This window comes from Camelus ferus, chromosome 21 (assembly GCF_009834535.1).
Source record: "Camelus ferus isolate YT-003-E chromosome 21, BCGSAC_Cfer_1.0, whole genome shotgun sequence".
NCBI lineage: Eukaryota > Metazoa > Chordata > Mammalia > Artiodactyla > Camelidae > Camelus > Camelus ferus.
Window position 1 is genome coordinate 17,654,475 of NC_045716.1, and position 16,342 is coordinate 17,670,816.

Genomic DNA, 16,342 nt, shown 5'->3' on the forward strand with positions numbered 1-16,342 from the left:
TTAAAATTTGAACTGAGTTCAAATTTTCAACAGTTTGGGATAACACTTTCAAGAATGATACTTACTGAAATTTATTTTTTACAGCATTTCAGTGGTGAATATTTAACATACCTTAAGAACATGTATCCCTCTAGGACCGAGTGGAATCTTTCCTTTGGTTGCTAAACAAAACAATGCTTCCCACAACCCTCCAAACTTCTACCTGGCTGGATGATTACTACAGATTACATAATCTACAACATACAAAATAGTCCTGGGATCCAACCCGGAAAAATTTTCACAAATCCCCTTACATTAAAGGTGAGTCTTTATATCATCAGATAAATAACCAATTTTAATTTCAGGTGCAATTTATAACATTTTTGTTCCCACCCAATGGGAAATTCAAACATTTACATAAAAATTAAAATAAAACCAGTAAGAGTCTTCTACTTTGTAGGCACCAGACACCTTAGTCTTAAAAAAAAAAAAGATCATCGTGCCTGAACTCCAGCAAGTTTACATTTAATTTTCAAAATGTTTATTTTTTATTCAAAAAGTGCAAATAATTACAAAACAAACATGTGTACTTATCACCAAGAATTAACAAATAACATTTTGTTTCATGCCAGTTTTTCCACAAATTATAACAAATATATGTATGTTCATGTATGACTGAAACATTATGCTGTACACCAGAAACTGACACATTGTAAACTGACTATACCTCAATAAAAACATATGTAATTAAAATTTTTTTAATTAAAAAAATTTTTTTTAAATTAAACATTGCAGGTAAATTTGAACTGATTTTCCTCTGCTTCATTTCCCTCCCTCCACATAGGCAACTTGTATTTATTATTTTATGGGAATCATTACAGTCCATTTTTATTTTTACTTGTATATTTAAATATGTGTAGAGACACAGGTAGTGTCAATTTGGGGTTTTTTTAATTCACATAAACATATCATACTAATGTTCTCCAAATCACTTTTCTCATTCAATAATTACTTTTTGATGATCTGTTTTAAATGTTATATGTTATATATATTTAACTATATATTATTTGTATACGTAAGTTTTTTCATTGCCCTACTGATGAACATTTGGATTGTTTCAATTGTTTACTGTTACATAAAATATATCCTTGTACAGATCTCTTTGTGCATATATGGATGCAAGAATGTCTTTAAGATACATGCTGAGTCATGAAGTAGGAATATTAATATTTGCCAAATTACACCAATTTACATACTCGTTAGCAGTGATGAGTACTCTTTGCTTCACATTCTCATCTACACTAGATGTGCTCAGATTTTTATTTATTTTGCCTGTGAAGGGTGTGACTGTAATTTACATTTCCCTGACAATTAAAGTAGTGCATCTTTTCATGCTTATTAAACTTTATTTCCTCTTCTGTGCATTGCCTATTCTTATCTTTTTTATAAAATTTGCTATTGGATTTTTTCTCAATGATGTGCACATCTTTAGATAGCCTATTCGATTAATTTAACTGGCATGTATGTTGTAAATACCTTCTCCTATGTTAACACATCTTTGTTTATGGGGTTTTTGTCTTCTAGGCTTTAATTTCAATGCAGTCAAATTGATCAATCTTTTGTTTATGATCTCTGCTACTTGGATACTGCATAACAAATCCTTCCATCTCCTGAGGTTAAGATTTTTAAAAATTTTCTTTTCATGGTTTCATAGCTTCATTTTACACATCCTTTTAATTTAGTTATTGCTGAAACATAGTAACACTCTTGATTACTATACAGCAATCTTGTATCCAAAAACTTTGCTGAGTTACATGATTCTAATAATTTGTCTGTAAATTCTCTAGGATTTTCTGTGTAGAAAAATACTGCATCCAAACACTAGCATTTTAAAATACATTTTATTTATTTAACATTACAATCTTAATTCATCTTTAGTATGGAAAATTTCAAACAGGAGACAAGAATCTGTCATTTGTCCAGTAGAATTTCCCACTTTGTGATTCTGCTGACTGTAAAATCTAGAGGCTTGACTGGTTTTTATTTTGTTTTCTCATTTGTTTTTGCAGGATTTATTTCTGGAGACTTTTTCTTTAAATACAAGGAAACTTATTTTCAATTTTCATTAAGAAATGTGCTGTGTCTGTAGATTTTTTTATATGTACATTGTTAAAGGAAGCTTCCTTTCATTCAAGTTACCATGCTTCTTTTAAAGTCATAAATGTTGAATGTTATTGAATACTTTTAAATTTATTCCTCATTTGCTTTCAGCTTAAACCCTTGGAAGAAAAATGAATTTTGAGAGCCTAGAGACATAAACTAGCCCCTTGCCTAGATTCACACTTAGGACTCTACTCTGGCACCTGGTAATGTCTCTTCCCACAGGTTAAGAATCCACAATGCCAAAGTGATGTGCCCAGCCAGAACACATGTCCCCTTCTAGACATGCTTCTGATACCCAAATAGCTCCAAGTCTGCTTCTAGGGTTTGCTCAGGCCTCTGACTTCCTAAGGGAGAACTGTGCCAACGGTGTATGCCAGAGGGGTAGAAAAGAGCTTAGAAATGTCAGATGGGGAGTCCACATAAACATATGCACTAGAAAAATCCAGGGGTGGGGAAAAGGGGCAGTCTGTGGGTTAGGGGCCAACTCTTGACACATTTCTATGCTTTGTCATCAAACTCCACAAAGTCAGAGAATTCTAAATTCAAACCTTGTCTTCCAGGTCATTATGAAGACATATTTGTCAAGATAATGAAACATTTTACATAATAGTTTGGTAGCTTTATTTATAATTTTTTAAATATTTAGGCAAATAGTATGTAGGTTTAGATCTGCACTCGTCTGAACCCTGCATTTAAATGTTGGTGGTTTGCCTGACTAGTAGATTTATAGCTTAGTTAAAAATTGCATTTCATTGATACTATTAGACTTTACAATCTGGTTGGTATTTTCAGTATGACATCTTTAAGACATGTATCATCCTGAACAGTGAATCCAAACATTAGAATACAAAGATTAAAACTCAGATTTTGGAGAAAGCCAAATCTTGCTTCTAATCTAGGTTCATTTGTTAACAGTGTAACTTTAAGGGACTTAATCTTTCTAAGCCTCAATTTCACCTGTAAAATAGGAACAGATCTATCTCAGGGCTGTTGCAAGGATTAAATTAGGTAATACACATTAAGTGTTTAGGATAGTGACTGGAACATTAAGTGCTCGATAAAATGCAGCTATTTTTAGGAAGAATGCCAAATGCTACTAGCTAAGCACTATACTAAAGTTCTTTATCGGCATTACGTCACAAAAATCTCTTAATAATCCAGATGTGGATACTGTTATCTCTATTTTATATAAAAAGGTATTAAGGCTATTGCAAATGATTTTCAAAACAATGCTGTCAGGAGGGCAGGGCACATATTAATCCATTTTGTGAAGAAGAAAAATGACTCTCAATTTTCAAGAAACCTGCTCAATTCCAGGAAGATGTAATCAGTGGAGCCAGAATTATTAGAGCCCACTCTCAACTTCTACTTCAGTGCTATTTTCGCTGTACAACATTGCCTCTGAAATGAGGTTAATATTGCCATTCTCAACAAATGTGTACATTCCAATGTTCTCAACTGATATTCCTAAACATTAAAACAAAAGGGTTCCATCTGAGTTTTTTGTTTGTTTTATTAACAAAAAGGCATAATGGAATTTCTCTCTACCTCCAAAAAGTAAAACATTAAAGTATTTTAAATCTGAAAATTTTACTTAGTGGATGTTTCACAAAACTTCAAAATTTTCATAAAGTTTCCCAAAATCATTCCTCACTGCCAAATACCAATTATCTTTCAAAAAAGGTGCTATTTTCTCTGTCTCCTGACTAGAATGTAACTTTCAAGAAGGCAGGGGCTTTATCTAGTTTGTTCAGTGTATCACCTAGAATTGTGCATATAATAAGTGCTTAATAAATATTTATTGACAACTATAAACTCAAATAAAACCTATGTCATTTTCTCTGTACTAGATGCCACAGTGTGCAATGGATAGGTATTAACTTCAACCATATGAAACTGCTGCTACTGAACTACTTTTTACCTACAAAAGGGGCAACTTCACATGGTTCAACCTAATTGTTTTCTAAAACTTTCTAGAGTGTAATATGATAAAGAAGTAAACAGATACTGTGAAAGCTAAGACAGAAGTGGAGAAATTTTTTCTCTTAAGAAAAAGTTATTAAAAGCTGCCAAAGGCTTCAGATACTATGTTGAGATATTCTTAAGAATCATCTGTAACACTCCTACACTTTTTAAGAGAATCATTATTCACATTTTTTTTGTATTTAAAATGACTCTCACTTTGGTGCTTATGTACATATAGACTCACATGTGTAAATATACTAAATGCCTTAGGAACATGGACTATATTTCTCTTTATTAGCTAATTCTGATTTCACATAAATGTTCTAATTAGGTGCAATTCTCTTAGTAATGAGTAAAATAAATTCCAGTTTCCAGAGTAAAATAAATTCCAGTTTCAAAAGCTAATCTGGACATACTACCTTTTTCAATACTCTAACATATCGGGCCAAAAAGGTGATTGATACGTGTTTACTGCACATTTATTTTCTTTACCATTAGAATACACCTAACATTAATACATTTCTTTAAGTAGATCACTTCAAAAAGTATCTCAAACACAGTTTTCTAAAAATTTAGATAATTGGGATTCCTGAACAGTAATAAGACCACCACGTTTTAGTCAGTATTTTACTAATGGACTTGCCTTCTGCATGTCCAAGAAAAATCCAGACATATGTAGATTTACTAATATCTCTTAAAAGAAAGAGAAATAAATGTCAAAATATGTCCAAATAAATCTGCTTTACATTTCTACAAATAAAAGAATCTCTATTTAAACATAATTTCCAATTTTTGTATATAACTTTGTCCATCCAGAACTTAAGATTACCTAGCAAACATTCCAAAAATCAGAACTTTAAAAAAAAGTGAAAAAAAGAAAATATCTGGGTTACAGAAGATTTTAATATCAAATAAAGTATAATTTACATGATTAAAAAGTTTTCATTTTCATATGATATATTCTACTTAAATAGTGTAAGAATCCAACAAAGCATAGCTTCCAAGTCACAGCAAGTGATTTTATCTTCTCACATTTCAAATGAAATGTGGATGGCCTAAAATTAGGCACTCTGCCATGAATGACAATAAGCAAGGGTAGCACATATCATCAGCAAGTTTCTTCCCAAGTTATCAAATGTCACAAGTTCATATTTTTCTTATTTGTGATCCCAAAACCGGCAGCACTTTCATTTCATCCACTCTATTCTTATGTATTTGAAAAGCAGGTGTTATCCATCTACCACATGAGCACTGTTCACCATACCAGTTGAAAGAACCCAACTTGGCATTGCATTTGGGGCAAAGAAGCTGAAATAAAACAAATGCATTACTTCATTTATTCATTTTATACAAAATAAGTATTTATCTTTGGTAATATAGGATATAAAAACAGGTAAGACATGGCTCCTACCTACAAAGAGTTGATTATCTAATTAGTGAGATAGAATGCAATGGCAATTTATTGTAACAGATGGCGGACTACAATAGCACTGTAAGAAGCATGTACCATGGAAGTTTAGAGGAGGAATAGATTAATTCCAGTAAGAGAGGAGAAAGGTAAAGCTTGAGATGTGAAATAGAAGGTTTCCTTACTGTGACATATGTGTTGACTTTTAAATCAGTTTACAATTTAGATTTCAAAATAAAATCATCATGGCTAAAAGATAGGAAAGTATGTTAGCATTCTCATGTTCTGTTACTGATACTGACAGCATGTTAAGTTAGGCCTCAGATTCCTGGCTATTTCAAAACAGATACTCCAGTAAAATAAATAATCCAAAAAAGTTTAACAAGCATATTGCATTTCCTTCTAATGTACTTATAGCATTATTACATTTAGCTCTTTAACTTGTGCATGGTATGAGGTAGCAATTTTTATTTCTAATATTGAGCTACAGAAAGTCTAGACATAAATTCAGAAACCAAAATTAATTACATAAATATCTTAAATTTTAGTATGACAAAATATACCACAACCCTCAAAAAAATAAAACAGAGAGTCACTATATGATCCAGCAATTCCACTTCTGGGTATATACCCAAAAGAATTAAAAGCAGGGACTCAAACAGATATTTGTATACCCATGTTCATAGCAGCATTATTCACAATACCCAAAAGGGGGAAACAACCCAAGTGTCCATGGATAAATGAATGAATAAACAAAATGTAGTATATACACACAATGGAATATTATTCAGCCTTAAAAAGGAAGGAAATTCTGATACATGCTACAACATGGATGAACCTCAAGGATATTATGCCAAATGAAATACGCCAGTCCTGAAAGGACAAGTAGATGTATAGTTCCACTTTATAAGGTAACTGGAGTAGTCAAATTCATCAAGACAGAAAGCAGAAAGTACACCAGAAACTGATACAACATTGTAAACTGACTATGCATCAATAAAATAAATAAATAAATAAAAGTAAACAGAAAGTAGAATGGTGGCTGCCAGGGGCTGGTGGGGAAGGAGTGGTGAGGAAATGGGGAGGGAGTATTAAACTGGCATGGCATTTCAGTTGGGGAAAATGAAGTTCTGGAGATGGGTTGTAGTGATGGTTGCGCGACAATGCGAGTGTACTCAATGCCACTGAATTATATAATTAAAAATAGTCAAAATGGTAAACATGTTATGAATATTTTACTACAATTTTTAAAAGCCCACATTCATGATATTATGTATGTCAAGTCATGCTGTAAGCCTTCAACTTACTCAGTGCTGTATGTCAACTACATCTCAATAAAACTGAAAAAAAGGTATATACCATAAAGCTGAGATAAGCAACAGACTGAAGACAGTATCTGCAATATATTAAATAAAACATTATCTCTCAACTATATAAAGAGCTCCTACAAATCAATGAAAGATAAAACCCACAGAAAAATGGGCCAAGGATATGAAGGAAATTTATAAAGAAACTATAAATGGCTATTAAGTATATAAAGATATCAGTCCTTGGTAGTAGTCAAGGAGACTCAAATTAAAACACATTTTAGGATTTCAAATAAAATTTTTCATCTCACTGACTGACAAAACTTAACCAGTTTTACAATATCCATTATGCCAGGGGTATGAGGAAATGACTACAAGCATTCAACATCAGTGAAAGGCAAATCTGCATGGGCACTTTTTAATGTTAGTCTGGAATATTAGTAATATTTAAAATGGACACACTACTCAAACCAGGAATTTCACTTTTAGTTATATATTCTATAACAAAATTCAAATAAGTGTACAAAGAAGTACGCACAAATGTGTCTAGTATGTTTCAAAAAATGCCTTTATAAAACTTGTGTGTTTTCCAGGTTAAATAAAAGCAGCAAGCCAAAGCACAAGCCACAAAAGAAAATAAATAAATAAATAAAGTGGACTACAACAAAATTAACAACTTTACTGCTGCAAATAATACTATCAAGAATGGGAAATGACTGCTGTATAAGGTTTATTTGGAAGTGATGAAAATATAAACAATAGCGTTAAAAGAAATTAATTTAGACCAACAGCTGTCAACAAAAAATGGTTCACTATTTTAGATCAGCTGGTTTTTATTTAATTCATCTTTGATAAATTCTTTTCTACACTAGAAAGTAGTTAAAATAGATAAAACACTAGTTAAAATATGGTTCAAAATGAAAGTAGGAACGAAAATATAGATGATATGATAAAACTATAGAAAATAAAATGTTCTCACCTGTCCATCCATCACTCCTAACAAAGTAGATTCCATCCACTGTACAGGTTCAATAAAATAAGATGTACACTGAGCCTGACTCCCTGTGGTAAGCATGAAAGATGGTGTCATTCTCTTGTGGGCAAATGCTATAGGACCACTTCCTTCATTATGATCCAAAATGCTAGAACTTCGAAATAACGATCGCCTGCAACCCCCAAACAAAAGAAAACATTTGTGACTTCCACAAGGATGAAAAAAATATATTAAATGTGCAGCATTTCTTAGTGGGCAAAATACTGTAACACTGATTATACTATTTTAATTTTTGATAACTCTACAAATAACTAGATTACTTTCTTTTTTATTTTGATCTTTTTGTGGGGGGAGTTTTACTTATTTAGGTTTACTTACTTACTTTTGATGGAGGTACTAGGGATTGAACCCAGGACCTTGTGCATGCTAATGGATTACTTTTATTTTTATTTTTAAGAATTCATGTTCTTAATGGGGGAGGATATAGCTTAAGTGGTAGAGTACATGCTTAGCATGCACGAGGTCCTGGGTTCAATCCCCAGTACTTCCTCCAAAACGTAAATAATCAAGTAAACCTAATTACCTCCCCCCCAAAAAAAATCAATTAAAAAAAAAGAATTCATGTTCTTAAAATCAGGTGTGAATGTCAAATTTCTATATTATTCAATTAGACAGACTCTTCCTACAGATTTTAAGAAACTGAAACTTCCAGTACTTTTCAGCTACTGAGACAAGATTAAAATCTCCAGAGGATACAAAATATTTTACCTGCACTTTCTACATTTGTAGAGAATCCCATCTTTCAATCCTTGTGAAATGGCAGATGGGTCAACAGCAAAGAGTTCTTGAGGTAAGTTCTGCAATTCTACATGACATAAAACATACGTGTTAGTCAAAATCAACCCTCTGTATTTTCAGACAAAATTCAGTTAATCTCAAGCTGAGACAAGTAGTGTTAACCGCAGAAATTTAAAAACAGTATATATATATATATATACATATACATATCTCCAGTGTTGAGAAATCAGGATGAGGTAGGAGAGCAAAGTGATGAAGCGCTTGGGTTCTGCGCACAGACTGCCTGAGTTCAAATCCAAGCTAGCCAAAACCACAGCTTCAAAAGGAAATAAAAGTACCTGTTTCAAGAGATTGCTGGAAAACTGAGATAATGCACCTGAAGCATTTGGTGTCAGAGTAAACAGCATCTAGAAAGAACTCAATACATACTACCAATTATTACTTACCTGGATACTTTTCTGTAACCTTCTGTAAACGATACTGTTTATAAATTGCACTAGAGGTATCTACCTCATATCCCATTGCCTGGTATAATTTCAGTTGCCACTCAAACCCCTCATTCATCCTGTAAAGACAAACAAATATAAAGTTAAGTTTTCTTTACATAAGTAAAATCACATCACAAAAGCAGAATTAGTACTGTAACAAAGAACTCACTTAGCCTCTGGTTTGACAGTCTGGAGGTTTTCATAGGCTTTTTCAAAGGTAAGCTGGTCAGTCTTCATCATAAAAGCAGTCATTACAGCCACACTTCGACTGACTCCTGCATGACTGAAAAAGAAGTTTAAAATAAAATAGCAAATAGCAACAATTAAAAAACCAAAAAGCCCCAGCCTCCTATTAATAGTAAAGTTCAAGTCCACTTTATGTCTGCTTCTTCTACTCAAACCTTTTTTTTTTTGCCTCTGAAATACTACCACTGTAAAAAAGAATTTAAATCCTTTACTTTCTTATTCCTTTTGAATTCTTAACTATGTGGATGTATTACCTATTCAAAAACAATTACACTAATTTTTCTAAATTCTATAATGGCTTTGGAACAAATCTAACCTTTGCTCTTGGCTTTAAGGGCCCTGGAGATCTGGGCTCAGACTTTTTTCCCTCATTTTATCAACTATCTTCCATCCTTTATGTACTGTTTGGAACAAATGCTGGCACACAGTAAAAGTGCTGGCTTAATAATTTAAACTATTGTTACTACAATCTTTTTGCCATTGCTACCACCTAACCCCATCTTTCCCCTAGGCATGGCTTAGGGATCTTTTAAGTCCTAACCAATTCTTCTCTCCCCAGTTCTCCCCTACATCAGTCATTCCCTAAACTAAAACACTGAAAATAATCTGCTCTTCCTTTGAAGTTTGAGTAACTTTAACCTTTGTTACTCTCCCTCTTACTACACACTTCGCATCCTAGTCTGCATTACAATAATCTGGGTCTGTGTCCGGCTTCTCCTGAGAGCTTTAACTCTTTAGGTGCAGGGACTTTTGTCATTTACCTGAAGACTCCTCCTGCCCCTCCTCCCCCAAACAAAACTCGAAGACTGCAAAATTAACCAACACAAGCTAGAACGGATGAAAGCCTACGAGCCATTAGAGGCCGCCTCCTGCCCACTCCTCTCTCTCCAACAAACGCCTACCGGGGAGAAAGTAGGAGGAGGTTCTAGCAGTCGGACTGGCCCTTCGTCCTCTTTGGGGGTTTCGGAGGAAAAGGATACGCGGGGGCAGGCTGGAAGCGAGGCGAGTCGCTCTCCCCACGGACCGGACCACTCACCAGTGCACCAACACCGCGCAGCCCTCGGCGCGGGCCTGGCAGATGAAAGCCACGCACCGGTCCAGATGGCTGAGCAGGTCGGTCTCGGGTTTGTCCAGCGCTGGCACGAAGAGACTCCGTAGTCCCTCGAACCCAGCCCTCGCCTTGATGTCGGGCTCCTCCGAGTCCACCGTCAGCACGGCCGTGATGCCCGCCTCCCTCAGGTGGTCCAGCTCCTCGATGGCCGCGGCGCCACCTAGAAACAGCCCCGGCCGCACTTCCAGCATCTCCCCGGCGGAGCTGGCCCGGCTCTGTATGCAGCTCGAGCGTTCGCAGCCATGACTCCCTCCCTGCACCTCCAACATGGCGGCGCCCAGGGGCCGGGCTGTTGCGGGCCGTACCATTGAGTAGGTGGCCGGCTAGAACGTCCTTCCTCCGGGCCCACCCGGCCTGAATTGCGCCTCGGATCCCTTGGAGGACCACATCGACTGCGGGAATGTGGACTTAACTGGGGAAGGTGACGTTACAGCAGGCGGGTGGATCTAAGCCGTATTCAGAACAGCTTCTCTCTCTACCCCGTGTCTCTACCCGGCTCTCCCAACTTGGTGGTATAGGATAAACTATACCCAAATACAAGGCTTCTCAGGCTTTTAGTGTTGAGATTTTTTAGACTTTCTGCAGGAACAGAAAACGGATCCAAATTGAAATGATGGTCCCACCAACTGAATCAGCAGGATAATTGTATGCATTTGAAGTAAAACATTTTGTCAGAGCTTAGGAAGCTATTTATAGTTCTCTTGTGACTATTTTTCCTTTTTGCCTAGTTTTTTTTAATTGCTATGTGACTCCTTGTTTATGTATACTGTTCTATATATTTAAAAATATTAATGCCATATTTTTATGTGTCAGTGCCCTCTAGCCAAAGACCACCAGGAATGCACCTGTAGTTAAACAAATTGGGTTTATTACTCAATCATGAACTGTAGAGAATTTCTGGAAATCTAGGTAAGCATATGCTTAGCGTGCAGGAGGTGCTGGGTTCAATCCCCAGTACCTCCATTAAAAAAAAAGTATTTAGGAAGATAAATTTTATGTATTTTTTGGCCATAACTTTTAAAAAGTAGCGTTAGTCATTATAGCTCAGATAGAGGTATGTTTGGTATTTTGTGGTTGGATGATGTTCATGTTTTGTCTGTATTCAGACATGATTACTGAGTGATCTTGCTTTTGTCTGATCATGATCTGAGAGTGGCCTTGTCTGATTTTGATGTCAACAGGAAAGTGAAAACACCTAACTGTGAGTGCCTGGCCGGCTCGAGCAACACCACGGAAGACCTACCTCATAGTACCAGGCCAGCTCCGGGATGCCAGGGTCTGCTTTTCTCTTTCTCATATATAACTTCATAATTTTCAAAGAGTTTGAAACCCAGGGCAGGGATACTTGAGCTCTATCCAAGTCAAATGGAAGAAGCAGCAAACGCTTCTCCTTGGGAACATAGCCCCTTGAAGGGGGCAGCTTGTAAGGACAGAGGAAGAGTGATATCTTCCCCTACTCCCACCACAGGCTGTGAACCCCTTGAGGGTAAAGACTTCACTTTTTCATCTTTGTATCCACAACAGAATCTGGGCTAATGTTGGTGGTTAATCCATCTTGTGAGTGCTAGAAGTGGAAGGAAAAGGAGTGCCAGAAGAGACATCATACACTTTCCTCTCAATGCCATTTCCTCCCCCAAAGGCTTTACCTAAAAGGCTCACTTAGTGTTTTCGCCTGAAGAGTCATATAATCAGTCTTCTGAGCCCTGGTTGAATCAACCCAGTGTTTCTCACTTTACAATCCTGGAAGCATCTGCTGTGTGTCAGACACTACAGTAGATGCTGAGGCTGCGAGAAGAATGAGTCTTTGCCCTCAAGGAACTTAGAAAAAAGCTGGAGTGAAAAATATATAAAGAGCTTAATTAGTGTTATGATAGAGACAAGAGCAAATTATGGGAGTACATGGCAGGGGCACCTAACCCTAATGGAAGAGGAATAATCAGGGATGGCTTCTCAAAAGGAGTGGTACTTGATCTGTATCTTGAAGGATGAGTGGGAATTTGTCAGGTGAAATGGAAGAAGGTGAGGAAAGAAGTTCTAAGCAAAAGGAGCAACATCTACAAAGGCACAAAAGCCAGAAAGCCCACCAATAAGCCCAGCCCATAAATGTGTCGTTGGGGAAGGAAGAAATGAGGATGGAGATGGAATTGCTTGCAGTTGTCTACAGGATACAGGAAAGATAGGCATGGCCAGATCATGAGGGCAACATGAGCCTTGCTAAGAAATTTTTAACTTTTTCTCAAAGATTATGCAAACTATTAAAGAAGTTTAAACAGCAGAATAATGCAATTTGATTTGTATTTATAAAAGCATCTGAATGCAGTGGAGAGAGTGAGTTGAGAAGAACAACACTAGAGGCAGAAAGTCCAGTTAAGAGATCAGAGCAATCATTGAGTCCAGGGAGCACAAGGACCTAGGGTACTAGCTGAGGGAACAGAGAGGAAGGGACTGTGTTTAAGAGCAATTTAGAACATGGAAGAGAGAAGGCTTTAAGATTTAAATGGATATGACAGGCAAAAGGGGGAGGAATCAGAGACAACTTTGTTTCTGGTTTGGGTGGTTGAGTGGATGATAGTTTCATTCACCAAACTAGAGAATAAGGGAAGAGGATCAGTTTGGACTAAAATAAATCCATTTGGGGACATTTCAATTCCCAACTAAAGATGACCATTGCCTGGTTGGATGCTGGGATATAACACTCAGAAAAGAGATCTGATCATCAGCTTATGAGTAGACAAGAACTGATGAGATTGCATAGGATGACAGTGTAAGAAAAGATGAGAAAAGAATTGAGAGATTGCCAGAGAAAAATAAGATTAAAGGAACAGGTATGCTGAGAGTGAAGACAGAGGTTTGAGAAGAATAGCCAGTTAGAGGAAAATTTGGCCAATGAGAGTGGAGAATGAACATGGAAGCTGATCTGTGGGAGATCAGGCAGCCAAGGGTCTGATCAGCCTCATCAGCATTCAGATCAAAAATTTAAAAGGCTTCTGTGCAGTAAAGGGTTAACCCAGCAGGCTCTGTTTGCTCAAGTCCTGCACATGCCAAAGAAAAGTCTGTCTTCAGGAGGACTGGTGCTTGAACAGTTCCTGGGTGATGATCTCTGAGCCCTCAGAATATCCTGCCTGATAAAAGTGTTTTTAAATGCCTGAGGCCTTGGGCCATGCTCTACCAGCTTGACCTCTGGGAGGCTGGAGAATGAGTAGTCAAGGTCAGCCATGCAGGTGCTGCATGCCTATGGCACTGGCCCCCAGTACAAAACCCTGGACACACTAAGCTTGGATGATCTTCTTGTTTGGCTACAGTTCACATGTGTTGTCACACGTCATTGTTGGGCGGATTAAGCACATCCCTGTGTGACTCCACTAGAGGGGAATACCTGGAAGCTTGCACGTGGTTTCTCCTGAACTTCACTCCTGCACCTTTTTTCTTTACCGATTTCAATCTATATCCTTTCACAGTAATAAACCATAACTTTGTATAACAGCTCTTCTGAATTCTGTGAATCCTTCTAGTGAACTGGCAAATCTGGTGGAGCAGTGAGGGGGGCCTTGGTGGCCCTGATACAACATCCATTGTCTAGAATAGTGAAAAACTAGAAACATATAAAAGACTACAAGTAATGAATTAGCTAAATAAGTTGTTTTATCCATTTAATAAAATAATAGGCAACTATTTTAAAAAGATAACGAAGTGATCGATGCTAGCTATATTGTAAATTTTTTTAAGCTGGTGTGCAAATAGAAAGCACTTCTGAACATAAATGTATGAAAAACATTGAAAGATATATATCAAATTGTTAATAGTCATTAGGAGACTTACATGGTAGGCTTTATATACTTCTTTCTATATTATTTTAGGTTTTTTTCAACTATTGTTATTAAAATTATGTGATGTTGACAATCATAGATATATACATTTTGGAAAAAGGGGGAAAATTAAACGTTTTATCTCCTGGACATTTTATTAAGATATCCAGTAATTCCCTCAGTTATATTAGTTTTCTGTTGGAAATGAGCTTTTCTTCTTCAAATCCTTGAAATGAGTATAAATTCCTTTAAGGGTAGGAGTAGGAGACACATCTGAAATGTTATTGAATACCCACATAACCTGGCTCAGTGAATATCTGTACCTGGGTGAATAAAAATGCCTCAATCCCTGAGGCAGAAGTGTACTTACCAACTTCTGTATTTGTACTCTTAGCCACCAGGTGGCACCATGTGCCCTTTGGCAAGATATATTTTCTGTTTGAAGTAGGCAAAAATGAATACGGCAACTTGAAAGAAAAGCTGGATGTTAGGCTCAGGGAAGGAAATGTTTCTTTAGAGAGGGAGTTGGGTTGCTCCCTCTCAAGGAGAGAAGAAGAGACTCTATGTCCTAGGATTGGTAGGCCCTCACACACACTCACGCACACATGCATGCACAATTTGTTCATTTTATCACGAGTAAGCCTACAATGTTGTTGATAAAAATTAAGCAAAAATTCTAAAAGATGGTCAAGTATATCGTGGCTTGCATTTTAAGAAGACATCCACCCATTTTATGTCATATGACCTACTCATATGAAAATACGTATTACCCAGCCTCCTCATTCTTTAGTTGTTTCTAAAAAAAATTTGGCTTCTAGTCACAACTATGATTTATCATTTTCATCTTTAAAAATATTTGCTGTATGTGCATATCTGTGCTGAGCAATGAGCAGGGAAATTTCCCCTCTTCTGCCCCATTACCTTCCCATCATGGTCCAAAGACAATTTCCTTTTCTATCCCCAGCATGTTGCCCAAGCCCCCCACACTCATTGAGTTATCAGTAATTGTTTGCCAATTATGTTCTTAATGGGACTCAAGATCTAGGACAGTTATGAAGATATACATGAAATATACTTTAAGGTACTGTCTTTGAGGGGCACAGTCTGAAGCCAGAGAAAACCTAAGTCTGAAAACCAAACTGCATCTGGTCCTATTCCCAACAGATATGTGATCATGTGCCTTTAGAAAGTTATATTTCTCTAAGCCTCAGTTTCTTCATCTGCAAAATAGGAGTACTTATAATCATATTGCAGAGTTAATAAAAGAATTAACTTACAACATGTCTCATCAGTGGGCGAAAGAAATCCCAAACTTAACTGTTCCACGAGAAGCAGCTCAGAGAGGATGCAATGCAGGAGAGGCTGAGCTGCGGTGAGGGAGAAATGGCTGCAGAGGCTTGTCCTGTGAAAGCTGTTGAGCAGAGATGAATCAGTGAGTGTGATCAGTCCAGGAATTCAGTGGTCATGAGAATTAGTGGAAAGGGGATCCTATCTACCTACATTGCTATAACCACATCCCAAAGTCCACTTACTCATTCAGAGCCTGTGTCTTTGTAAAGATGTGTTCTCCTTCCCTGAAGTATACCTACTGTCAGGATTCCAAGGAAGGATCTCCAACTCCACAAACCCTGGGACCAGAGGTGACTGAATGGAGTTGAAGCACCCTCATTGTGAAAAGGACAACTTGGACAATTGACCCAACAACTCCTCCTGCCTTGCTTCCAGCTGCACCCTCCAACCACCCACAACCTTTGCAAACTCATCACATTGTGGGGCTAACCATCTGAGAAACTGTGGGGCAGAAACTGGTTGGTGACATTTAGGTCGTGTTCTCAGTTCCTGATGAGTAGAGCAAAAGAGACCACAGATGTTCCCTGTTCCATGACCAGGGTTTGCTGGGTTACATTTTGCAGAACTTCTGTCATTTCATTCTTCCCAAGGCAATCAAAATACAGAGAATAGTCACAGTTCCCCCTTCCCAATGTCACAACCTTTGGAACTCTCTTGCTACCTAAATGTAGTCCAGTGTGTGATAGTGGAAAGAGCTCTGGACTTGTATGCACAAGTCCTAGACTTA

General features: G+C 36.9%; 1 protein-coding gene and 1 long non-coding RNA gene across 2 annotated transcripts; one reads left to right on the forward strand and one right to left on the reverse strand.

Annotated features, from left to right (window-relative positions):
* Positions 1-1,871: 1,871 nt before the first annotated feature.
* DUSP12 (dual specificity phosphatase 12) lies at positions 1,872-10,748 on the reverse strand. The gene is made up of 6 exons (XM_006173145.3): positions 10,385-10,748; positions 9,272-9,385; positions 9,061-9,179; positions 8,585-8,681; positions 7,802-7,988; positions 1,872-5,415 (listed from the first exon to the last, which is right to left on the reverse strand). Exons 1-6 carry the CDS (start codon positions 10,726-10,728, stop codon positions 5,254-5,256), a joined length of 1,023 nt encoding a protein of 340 aa, XP_006173207.2. The 5' UTR covers positions 10,729-10,748; the 3' UTR covers positions 1,872-5,253.
* Positions 10,745-13,942, forward strand: LOC116658679. Its single transcript, XR_004313931.1, has 2 exons — positions 10,745-11,368; positions 11,641-13,942. It is a non-coding gene; the product is annotated as an uncharacterized LOC116658679 (long non-coding RNA).
* Positions 13,943-16,342: the final 2,400 nt, after the last annotated feature.